The following is a 12,804-nucleotide window of genomic DNA, read 5'->3' as shown; positions in this document are numbered from 1 at the left end:
GTTAAACTAATCAATATTCATCATATTACCTTTGTAAATACAACATTTTGTATTGGCTCACGTTACAACGTGCAAGTGCAGATTGAACTATTCCTCGTCGTGCTCATGGGGTACTCATTTACGGGGAAACAGCGACCTCACTTGGAAAAAGAGAGTCATTACAGTTCCTTGTCAAACAGTAAATCCTGAAAAAAGTGTGAAAGCAAATCAACCTCACCGCTAATAAATAAACTAAAGTGTGCTTTCAAGCTTCTTCCTGGTGGATACAAATGATAAAAGAGACAAAAAAAAAAACAAAAAACAAAAAAACGTTCGCACAAAACAAGAAGAAAAAGTTATAACACCAAATTTTTCTAATTCGAAAACTATATGCCAAGGGAAAATGAGTCTTGGCACGACCAGTAATATAGTTTCCTTCAAACTCTACACTCCATACCGCCGCCCTGCCACTACCAACAATGTCTTCAATTTGAAATTATACTGCACACTATAGAATTAGGGCAACTTTTAATTCAGTCTTGGAAAAAAGTGAATACTCTTTCACACAAAAAATGCCTGGCAAGAAGAAATATTTTGCCATGATTTTTAATACTTAACCGTGTTTAGATTTTACTTTTGGCGGTGTAAACATCCTCTTAATGCGACTCTTTGCCGTTTACCTTTGAATTCAGAACCATGGACAGAGAGGCGGTGCCATCAAGGATTAGAATAATCCCACCCATTGGTTTGGAGAGGAAGCTTGATTGACTGGTCAGAGGCGTGGACTACTTGAGATTTACTATAATCGACTAGACATTTTGCCTTTTTAGACACAGATTTTATTTTATTTTTTCCACACTTCTGCAACCCTGCGAGACCATCCCTCTTCCGCCTGACGTGTTTGTGGCCACGCGGCCAAACAGTTCTCTGGAGGAGACGGTAAGAAGATTATGTCTCTGTCCATAAATCGCCTTTGCATTGCCCTCTTTTTTTTTAGGCCTGTTTTATTGACTTGTAGTAAAGGTGCATGGTAATATGGTATTATGCACGTGACAGAGGGCATCAAAACATTTTAATGGCAGATCTTTCTTTAGCCCACCACTGTTAGAAGCCTGAACTAAACCCGCATCACAGCACATTGCAATCCTCAAAAATTGACAACAACAAAAAAAAGCCCACTAGAGGCTGTGAGCAGCATAAGAGGTGATAGCCAACAAATCGGGTTTAACTACTGTCAACACAATATGTCAATATAGGACTGGTTAATTATTTCTGTTTAAAAGTAATCCCCATGCCATGACAATATGAGACCAGAGCAATTTGATTATGCACATTAATATGCCATACCGTATCCCACTGTACCTTTTCACAGGGATGTCCAAACATTTTCATTTGAGGGCAACATACAGAAAATCAGAAGGACGCAAGGGCCACATAATGTTATGAAGAGAAATTGTGTTTAGTCCTAAAAATTATACAAATAATTTATTTGTGCTTTTATGCTACAGTATATAAACCAATTTATTTGTAATATGGCAGTAGGGTTATTATTTTGGAATTTTTCATTTTAGTTAGTTTTTATTAGTTTTCAAGGTGGTTCTGTTAGTTTTTATTAGTTTAGTTCTTTAAAAAACGCTTAGTTTTAGTTTAGTTTGTTAGTTTCAGTATTAGTGTTTTAATAAAATGTGTATTACTTGTGCGCAATATTAAAAAAAACAAAAAAACATGGGCGCAACGTCATCTGAAGGTGCTTTTCTATTGGCTGCTGCTAGATGACGTCACTTCTGTGTGACATACTTTCAAACGTCATTATTCCGGTTTATATCAAAATAAATCTACTAAAAATCACATTTAAAATCATCCACAAAGTCTCATGCATTAAATTAATTAACAAAGACTAAAACGAAGGACATTTTAATTATAGTTAGTGTGAGTTAGTTTTGTAAACATAAAATGTAGTCTCAGTTAGTTTTTCGTTTTTTTAAAAAGCATTTTTGTTTTTATTTTATTTCGGTAACAATATTGTTTTTTGAATTTTATTTTTTTCATTAGTTTGAGTTAAATAAAATAAACTTTGATGGCACCTGTTTTTGAATACCCTCCCTTCTTACTTTGACCATCTCCAAACATTTTTGTTTTGTTTATTTTAGTTGAACTGAGTCAAATGCCATTTTTAGCATATGTCGTGGGCCACTGAAAAATGGACGACGGGCCGCAAACGGCCCCCGGTTTGGACACCCCTGCCTTATCATGTCTTATCGCATTATTTTGTTTAAGATGCATATGAGATGACATCAGATTAAACAAAGTGACTATAATACAATGATATTATTGATTTTTTTTTTTTCCCACCAATGTCTTATGTCTCTTGCATATTACCGTATTCTATTGCATCGTTGAGTATTGGATGGCTTTGCATCGAATGGTATCGCATCGTATTGTATTGTATGCTATTGAATCATGTTGCATCTTGCTGTATCGTATCTATCTCTTGTAACAGGCTAAAGAGAGAAGGTGCATCGAATATTACGATGGCTGGTCAGTACGACAATACTTGCTTATTGGCAACTTCCTGAAATAATGGCCCAAGTCATTTTTTTTTTTAAACTGATTATATTATATGCGTTGGCCAACATCCTGAGGAGATATCAAACCAAGACTTCGGCCATTATTTTAAGACACGTTTCTTTTCACATTCCTATTGCTTGCGCTGTCTTTAACATCTATTTCACATGCAGAGCCCAACTTCCCGCCGCTGCCCGGCTTCATTCCGCTCAAGCCGTGCTTCTACCAGGACTTTGATGAGATCCCCGATCAACACCGCAGCTTGTGCAAGAAAATGTACCACCTGTGGATGCGTGAGTAAACGTTTCAAGAGTTTCATTTAAGAGATTTAATCATCCCGATTTTCTGTCTTCTCCACTCGTGATAAGTGGGAGATGCTTTACAAGGGTCCTCCTGAAATAATAGCCTGTCCACATTGCCTTTTTTTTTTTTTTTTTGCGCTCCGATTTATTTGCTAACGAGCCACAGGGCTGAGCAGATGGCCTTGTTGAGCTGGGGAGGTTGGCGGGGGCATTTAAGAATAGCATTATGTAACTTTTTTTTTTTTTTAGTTTTGCTTTCATCATTTTATGACACCATGAACAAGCAGTGCAAAAAGATTTCCTATAAAGCTTTTACCCTGCAGCAATTTGACAGCCAAAGTTACATTTAAAACTATGCTAAGGCATTGTTAGTTTTGCGGTGGAAAAAAAATGATGCAACCCTAAGTAAGCTTATACAGTTTGACTCCAAAGATTGAACTCTATTCACACACACACAAAAAAAAAGCCACAAAAAGCTCAATAAAAAGCAAAACACACACTCACCAATAATCCTAAAAAAACCCAATGCAAATCCTCCTTTAATTCCTTTTCTATTTTCTTAGTAAACAGCGCCACCCTGGCAGTCAATCTCGTGGGCTGCTTCGCATGGCTTTTCGGCGGAGGCGGCGTGACCAACTTTGGCCTGTCAATCATATGGCTGCTCATGTTCACGCCCTGCTCATATGTGTGCTGGTTCCGGCCAATTTACAAGGCTTTCAGGTAGAGACGCAACTTCTTTACAATGCTGCAAATTACAACCACATAAATCTGAATAGAAACATATGTTTCAGATAAGGTCAGAGGGTGGCACTGGCTCGCTTGCTGACCCTGACTGGACGTCTCTGGCCTCTTTGACCTTACTAGTAGTGACGAAATGCGTACTAGGAGTTGTCCTATTAGTAGGTCAAAGTGTCCTACTATAGTGAGAAACGTCATACACTAGTGCAGTGCTTCTCAAATAGTGGGGCGGGCCCCCCCAGGGGGGCGGGCGGGCCCCCCCAGGGGGGCGCGAGGCTCCATCAACGGGGGCACGCTTGACCTCGGGGAACATGCATTTTTTTTTTTTTTTTTTTTTTTTTTTACTGTCCTAGAATAAAGTGCAATTGCACTTCCACTACATTAGGGGGCAATGGCGCTCTCATTATTGGCAGAGTGTGCGCAGGGAGCATTCACTCGGTGGTGTAGGGGTTTTGTTTGCACTGAGCATGCACACAGCAAAAAAAAAATCAGCACAAATTATTTTATATATTTTTGTTTTGCAGGTTAAAGTTTTGTTGTTGTTTTTTTGTAATATTGAGCTCCTGGGTTAATGTTGGTGATCAGTTTGAATGCATTTTTATTTATTGATTTTATGTAATTTTATTTTTCCGTATCATATGGTTTGACATGGTCAGTCAAAAAATGTTGATAGTTTAATTAAGGATTTAATTTTATTTTTGAATTTCAGATGCACTTTAAATCTTTTCTGTTACAGTTAATAAATCTATTATTTGTTGTAAGTTGGTCCATATTTCTTTCTTTTTTTTAATTCTCTTATAGTTAATACGGATAGTGTTATGCAGAGGTGTGCTTATAACAAATTTATAGACAAATTATACTATTTCTATTTCTATTTTCTATTTCTGATCTGGATATCCAATTCAGGGCGGCACGGTAGTCGAGTGGTTAGCACGTCCGCTTCCCAGTTCTGAGGTCTCCGGTTCGAGTCCAGGCTCGGACCTTCCTGGGTGGAGTTTGCATGTTCTCCCCGTGCCCGCGTGGGTCTTCTCCGGGTACTCCGGTCTCCTCCCACATTCCAAAGACATGCATGGCAGGTTAATTGGGCGCTCCGAATTGTCCCTAGGTGTGCGTGTGAGTGTGGATGGTTGTTCGTCTCTGTGTGCCCTGCGATTGGTTGGCAACCAGTCCAGGGTGTCCCCTGCCTACTGCCCAGAGCCAGCTGAGATAGGCGCCAGCAGCCCCCGCGACCCTTGTGAGGAATAAGCGGTCAAGAAAATGGATGGATGGATGGATATCCAATTCATACTCATAAGACTTTCAATACTGGTCTGAAAGTGTATCTGTAGTGTGGTGTTAAGCCCACTGTAGACCAGTAGAGGACATTCATGTACAAATTTCAGACACATATCACAGCAAATTAGACATGAATGCCATCAGGCTAAAATGTATATATTACACAATTGCACTTCGTCTCCTCTCAATCATATTTCCCCCTCAGGAGTGACAGCTCGTTCAACTACATGCTGTTCTTCTTCGTGTTCATGGCTCAAGTGGGCATCAGCGTCATTCAAAGCATCGGTATCCCGGGATGGGGAGTGTGGTAAGAGGCAAGAAAAAAGGAGCCCAGTTTTAATTTCAATTAAAGCCTGAAAAATATCCATTAAAAATATTCATATATATTTCTTTTAAAAAAAGTTTTAAACATTAAGTAACATTAAGTAAAATACATATTTTTAACTTTGACTTAAATTATTTAATATATATTTTATATAATAAAGTTGACATTTATAATAGTCTGTTGTAATAATCTGTACTAATTGTAATTGTAGAACAGCAAAAACAACTACTTACTTAACAACTTCTATTACTATTATAATGCATAATGGTAAACTATGTGGAATTAACGAGTAATAATAAAATTACATTGATTATTGTGACAAATCTAAACTTTTTTCATTGTGGCCAAAGGTCTTCCTGCGTTAGTGTGCCGCAAAAGTCATCTGAAAATGTGTAAAGCAGACCATATCATCTTCTTTCGTGTATGAAACAGGCATTTTCCACAATGCCTGTCGCCGCCATTAACATGACAGTGATGGACCATTAGGAATTAGCCTGCTAGACGTTTTATGACGGCTGTTATTAGATTTTTAGAGGCTGTTAACGAGCGCCTGACTCGGCCCGACACCCACAAATGAATCTCGTGACCACGACAGCCTTCATAAACTTTCGAAATGTCATCACGGGCGGTTTGGATGCACACCTGTATGCACAAAGTGCTGCAAAGTTTTTCCATCCGCTGCTACTTTTAAGGCCGCTAAATGATCGGCATTTAATATCCAGATGGCCAAGTGGGTGCTGGCGGTGAAAATATTGTCTTATAGTAAACCATGAGTCATTTTTTTATGAGTGAAACGTCTATTTTTTGTCTCCATTTCAGCGGCTGGTTGGCCACAATCTCTTTCTTCAGTTACAATATATTGATAGCTTTGATTATGTTGGTGCCGACCATCATGTTCACCGCCGTCGCCTCGTTGTCCTTCATCGCGCTCACGAAGGTAACACACAAGGTTTCTTCAAGCACTTTTTAGATGCGTTTTGACATTTTTCTGTTGTGGGCAACTGAAATGCTGAAGGGTGCCACAATTATTCATCAGCGCTACATAGCATAGGACTATGCATTCCCTAACCAGACGTATGACAAAAATGATATGTTAAATTCAGATTAAATGTGCGTGTACCTCACCATTCAAGAATGGCACAAAATTGCTGAACAAGAAACGAGGATTACGTGCAGGAACTCATTTAATATCACTTAATATTTCTTATGTTAATATTTCTTATATTATCATTGTCAAGGCCTTGCTAGTCGAAGGGCTAGCTTATCCAAGCAGCTAAACATTCATAAACAAACTCCACGGAGTCCCGGTGTGCAGTGAAGTTGTCTATTTATATTATATTTCTATATTTATCTTTATATTTATAAACTGCACCAAGAAACTTACAATTGACATTTGCGCTACATACACATAAATAATAAATAGGACAACAAACGTAATTAGCATATGTTAACAATTAGCGATCTCGATTAGCATTAGCATTTTTAAATTGACAAACATCTACAATTTGGCACACATAAGCTCACAGTCCTGCTTCATCCATTTTGCACCCGACATTCTGATGTGTTGAAGATTTAAAGACGACAATTTTTATCCAGGTGCCTTTAATAACGTGACTGTGACATGCTTTTGACAAAATACCTCCAAGAAGCACTTAACTTGCTTGACATGACTTGGTTTTGGATAGGCGGTTCTGTCTCATGCAAATGAGCCACTGCTCCACAGATTCACAACTTCTACCGCGGGAGCGGCGGCAGCATGACCAAAGCGCAGGAAGAGTGGACCACGGGTGCCTGGAAGAACCCCCACGTCCAGCAGGCCGCCCAGCAGGCCGCCATCGGGGCAGCCAGCGGCGCCATGCAGGATCAGTACTCGGCGCCGCAGTACGACGACAACCAGATGTAAAGAAGCAGATGATGCAGCGGCGATGCGACCGTCGGGGCCAAAGTTTGAACAGTAGCCTCATCCGTTAGCTGGCTTGAATTTGAAATGAATTCGTAATCTTCTATAACTTTGCAAGTAACATACAGTGAACCCTTAGATATTATTCACTAATTTTGTTTTTGAATTAATCCTCTTCATTGAACAACAAACCTATTAGCATTTTTTTGTGCTTGGGCCAAAGAATTTAGCACCACTTGGTGTCAATGAACAGTTGAGTGATTTGAGGATCTTCATATAGACTGAAGTATTCATTTTTGTGGATACGGGAGGCATAATTATTTGTTCATTTTCATGGCAGGGCTCCGTTCCAGATTCCCTGTGAGTTGTGGGGGAATCACTGTAATCACAAATAACATACAAAAAACACCCACATTGCATTATTTTATTGATAATTTTACTGTTGATTTATGTTTATGACTGGCTGTGAACTTGTATATATTACATTAACCAAAGAAAAGTTAACATTGAGTAAAATTTTGCACTACAACAGCTGTAAATTTTTTTGCTGTTACCTCAGGATGATTTCATGTGATTTCTATGTAGTTTGCCACTTTTCTTATGCTGTGAAATTAATACCCCAAAGGAAATATAGGTCCACACTGAAAAGAATAACAAAAGCTTAATGTCACAAAATTATAAGCATGAAGTCATGAAGTCAGAGTACTGCAAATCTAATGTTGGAATTATGAGATGAGAGAATTTTTAATACTAATAGTAGAGGAAAAGTCACACGTTTAAATCAAACAAATCAATGGGAAAAAAAATAAAAAATAAAGTTGTATTTTTAAATGAATAGACAGGATTTTCCCAGACAAAAGTGATATTTTTACACCAAAGATGTAGACATATAAAATTAAGAGTATGACAAGAAATAGTCATTAATTTAAGAGAGTAACATTGAGAAGAACTAGAATAAACATCTAAAGTAGTTAATATTGTTTGTCATTTTGTCATGTGGAAAGTGTTAAACTCCCTTGTTACAATTAAAATTTAATTGTATATGTTTATTTTATGTACATTTTTTTTATTGTATATGTTATTATTATTATTATTATTATTATTTATCTTTCTTTCATCTTTTTAATTTTGGTAGTAATTTTCAGGTGTTTTGTTCTTTTCGGTGTGGCCCTTTATTATAAGTGTGAAGAGTGAGAAGAAAATCTGCATTTTTGCAGGAGGTGTTTTTAATTAATCCTATAAAGTACATATGTTAAGTAAGCATTTGATGTAGAGACTCATGAGATTTTTTTTTTTAAATGATCATTTACTATAGTTTGTGATTTATTTTAGAGTCACAGACAGGAGAGCAGTCACCCGCCTCTTGCAATGTGCCTGTTTGACCACAGGGAGGCGCTAAGGGTTTTAGTATGAAATAAAAAATAAAACCAAAAAAAAAAAAAAGCTTGATGAACACCCTTATATTTATCCTTCACCAGTAATTGTCTCATTGCATGTGAATGTTTTACTTTTCCTGTTTGTTTTCCTCTCTTATTTGCATTCTGATGCAGACAGACCTTGTTTGTACATTAGTTATTTATTATAGTTTTTTAAATTTTATAATTATTTCAACTCTAATTGCATTGGACTGTGCGGGTGTATTTAATGAAGTGTCCACTTGTGCACATACAATAATACAAATACCACTATTACTACTCATACACCCATCAAAGGCTAAAAATATATATACTGTATATATTGGACTGTGCATTGATTATGTGGGAGTCTCCTCTCCTGTAATGAAATAATTAAACAACACGGCAATGACATTTACTGCAGCGGGTATTCCCACAGGAGCCAAGCAGCGCTTTAATTGACACACGAACACACACACACTGAAACCTCCAGAGACAAATTGGTGACAGCTTCAGGTAAACAGGACAGCTTGTCAGTGGGAGAAAATAGTTGCAGATTAATACAAATCAAGCATCTGCTAGTGCATTTCTTTAATGGTTGTCCATTGAGTGGGTGACTTCAACACAACAGCTGCATTCTTGTTATAACAAAATCCTCATTTCATGTTAAAGTCCCTGTAAAGTGGAATTTCTAAATTTGACACACCAGAGTGTTGGTAACCAGTACCACCATGATGATTTAAAAAAAAAAAAACCGTGAGGCTTCAAAACCGTGAAAAGTGAAAAATCAAGTTATTTCTCCGCTCTCAAACGCTGTGTCGTGAAGGTGAACCACGCCCCCTGTTGGAAAACGAATGCTAGTATGTTGCGTAGCTGTACGTGTGTCCTCGTGAAAAACCAGCAGTGGTTTCAGTATGCCAATCAGCTTTTTCTTACATCAGAGTACAATCGTATGGTGATGCTTTATTTCCATGTAAATTACAGTGATAGTATTTACCTAAAGAAGGCTGAAATGTCCACATAGGATCATTTACAAACAGGCTAATTTATTGCCAACATTGAGCACACAAGGTCCATGGTTTCCATTGATAACCGGCCATAGAAAAAATATATTTTGGTCTTAAAGAACACAATGTACATAACTACCCAATTGTGTCTCACAAATGGGATGGCAAAATTGGTACACTGAGACACGTGCCGTGTTAAGTTTATAAATAAATAAATGTTGACATTCTTCCTCTGCTTTCATTTTTCTTAGCAAGACACAGTGTCCAATCACTGTTGAGCTATTTTTGCATTAACTCATTCACTGCCATTGACGGAAAAAGACGTCAAATGATGCATTTTTTTTTTCTGGTCTGGCAATGAATGTGTTAATAAATAACTAAAAAAAAAAATATCAAAGTGGCCCTTGCAGCTTTCTATTTTTCTGTATGAGGCCCTCAGAGGAAAAAGTTTGGACACCCCTGCTGTACAATATATCAACAATTTATAATTGCTTCATTGATTTTTACCATGTTTAACTCATTCACTGCCATTGACGGAAAAAGACGTCAAATGATGCATTTTTTTTGCTGGTCTGGCAATGAATGTGTTAATTGAAGGCAATTAACTTCAAAGCCGCTGCTGGTTTTTATTTTTTAGGTACAATGGAAGCCGCAAAGCAAACGTGAACGGCCGATTTAAAGTTAACGAGCAATATCGATTCTGATGCCTGCGTATCGATACGTGTATTGTGATGAGGCCCGCAACGATATATTGCCGTATCGATTTTTTGAGCACACCCTTAGTTGTATCATTGAATTCAGTGATACATTTTAAGATTTTTTTTAAGTTTAGCTTAGTAAGAACAACCAGAAGTTCTTTGTACATTGTTAATTCCAACCACTGATAGGGCAGAAGTACCTTCAAAATCACAGTTTCCTGTTTTTGCTCGTAATTGTTCTCAGTCAAAGCAAGAACCCTATGATGTTTGAAAGGCACTCATATGTGATTGCTCCACAGGGATGCTACAAAGTCGCCTTGCTACAGTTATTTGGCTGGACTTTTTTTTGCTTTCAGTACAAAATAAGCCCACAGAAGTTGTTGCCTTAATGGAGCGTCATAAAGTTAATGGGAGTCAACACTGAGGTAATTATGGTTTTTCGTTTCAATTGCATAGTGGCTGTCAAAGAGTGTTCTTTTCTTCATGATGTGTCAAAAGCAGATTTAAGGAGGCAAGGGGGGCAAGGCTGCAAAAGGGCAAGGTAAGTAGCGGTAGTGATAGTTCAGGGTATTTTCCCCTTCTAAAATGGTCATGTATGACCTTAAGCTGACAGAGTACAGAGGAGCTTTTTGTTGTTCGTCCCAGAGGAGATGTGGATAGAGTGCTCGTTCATGCGGTTGAACAAACACGCACGTTGCCGTCTGGACAACGTCTGTCGGGTGTGCGCCTCACACAGGCACGTATTGAAGCTTTTGTAAGAGTCGCATATGAGCGCAATGCAGGTCGGCATCCGGTGGGTGACGTGAGTGGTATGAGGAAGACTAGCGCTGTGTCCTCATGTACACGGGAACTTTTTAAATGGAAATTTCTCCCACTCTGGAGCCATTTATGTCCCCATCTATGGCAGCAGTCAGACTGAATCCTGCACAGGTCACCACTCAGCTACAGTGAGATGCTGGATGTAAAATGTCCTGCATCCTGTGTGACCTACACTACCAATGGCCCACCATTGGTGACAGATCCCAAGACTTTAGGAATTAGCAGGTTGTCAGGTGCGTGCCATGCAAGACAGTAGGGCTACACCATCTAGGGCAGGGGTCACCAACTCCGGTCCTCAAGTGCCACTATCCTGTGTGTTTTAGATGTCCCCCTCCTCCAATACACCCGAGCTGGCTAGCGAGCTGATAGTTGGAATCAGGTGTGTTAGAGGAGAGAAACCTCTAAAACATGCAGGATATGGGGCCTTTGAGGACCTGATCGAGGGTGTGCAGGGATCCTTAATGTCTTGAAAAAAAAAATAAAGGCTGGCAAAATGGTAAATAGTGGACATCATGTCTCACAGTCAGGAGATGTCAGGTCGAATTTCTATTGGAATATCTTTTCTCCTATTATGCAGATTCCCGTGGCCCCAAAACATGCATTTGATGTTCTTTAAAGACTGAATTGTCCAAAAGTGTGACTCTGAGTTTGTGGTTTTGGTTTTTTGATATGTTCCTAGCGAACGACTGGCAACTAGTTCCAGCGTGTACTCCGCCTTTTGCCGTAAATCAGCTGGCATAGCCCCCAGTTTCCTGTTACCAGTGATGTAACATCTCTGACAAAGACAAGCACCTTGTCCTCACATGAACAGGTTTAGGGAATCAAGGTCCAGAAAGTAAAAAGCCTGCCACAGACTGGCTTTAGCCACAGGTGCTTCTACTCGATGGCAGGTAAATGAGCTCAGCTCCACCTGTTCAGTAGAAGCACTGAAATAGTTTGGCTGAAGCCAAGTTTTTATTTTGTGGTCCTGGATTGGCGTCCCATCGACTGATACCTCTGCAGGTTGTCCCGAATGACTTGTCGTGAAAACCCAGACTACACCCTGGACTGGTCAGCAGTGAGTGAAAGGGTGAAGGGTGATACCATCTTGACAAATATCAGCTATGTCAATCACTCCACAACCAATGGACCATTGGTCCCAGAAAATAAAATAGTATTCTTCGTTGGAAAAAGAATTGTCCGGACTGAACTGACTGTGGACTTGGAGCACAATCAAAGTATATGTTCAAAGATGTTTCCCAAAAATTGAGACGTGACGATACAGTTTGATATTAGACGAAAGACTAAAAACAGTTCTTCTTCTTCTTCTTCTTTTTCTTCTTCTTCTTTTTTTTTTTTCTTAAACACAGCGGACCTGCAGAACATGAGTGATTTGGCAGTCAAAGTATGGGAGTCTCCCAAGGAAATCAACGATGGTTGTCAAGTACGCTCTTAATCGTGTTTCCTTACGAGTGCTGGGATTACATTATCGTGAACATCATACAATTCCACAAATCTCTTAAAAGTCTGTGCCAGAGTATCTTTACTGAGGAGTGGTGGGGGTGCAGGGGATCTCTGCATGCCGCCAGACGCTAAAGAAGGGTTCGCCCAGCTGTCTGGAAGGGGGCCATGTTAGTCATCGACTGCAAGGGAAGGGGTGCTGCTGCCAGCTTGTGTAATCACTGATATCATGATGAGAGTCGTCCCCTTATGACGGGGAATGACTGATGAAATACTGAATGTTGCTGTGAGAGAGTAGTTGGGGGGTTGGGACAGTGGTCCCCATGGTTGCTTTCATCATCGACGCTCTCATTGGAACCTGT

General features: G+C 39.1%; 1 protein-coding gene across 1 annotated transcript; it reads left to right on the top strand.

Annotated features, from left to right (window-relative positions):
* Positions 1 to 719: 719 nt before the first annotated feature.
* On the top strand, positions 720 to 8,701 carry scamp5b (secretory carrier membrane protein 5b). Its single transcript, XM_077519781.1, has 7 exons — positions 720 to 918; positions 2,480 to 2,517; positions 2,718 to 2,837; positions 3,410 to 3,566; positions 5,065 to 5,166; positions 6,004 to 6,121; positions 6,908 to 8,701. The coding sequence occupies exons 2-7, from the start codon at positions 2,511 to 2,513 to the stop codon at positions 7,085 to 7,087; spliced, it is 684 nt and encodes a 227-aa protein (XP_077375907.1). The 5' UTR covers positions 720 to 918; positions 2,480 to 2,510; the 3' UTR covers positions 7,088 to 8,701.
* The last annotated feature ends 4,103 nt before the right edge of the window (positions 8,702 to 12,804 follow it).

The sequence above is a fragment of the Festucalex cinctus genome, chromosome 4 (assembly GCF_051991245.1).
Source record: "Festucalex cinctus isolate MCC-2025b chromosome 4, RoL_Fcin_1.0, whole genome shotgun sequence".
NCBI classification, from domain to species: Eukaryota; Metazoa; Chordata; class Actinopteri; order Syngnathiformes; family Syngnathidae; genus Festucalex; species Festucalex cinctus.
The sequence above is the reverse complement of the archived record's forward strand: the minus strand, read 5'-3'. Positions and strand labels throughout refer to the sequence as shown.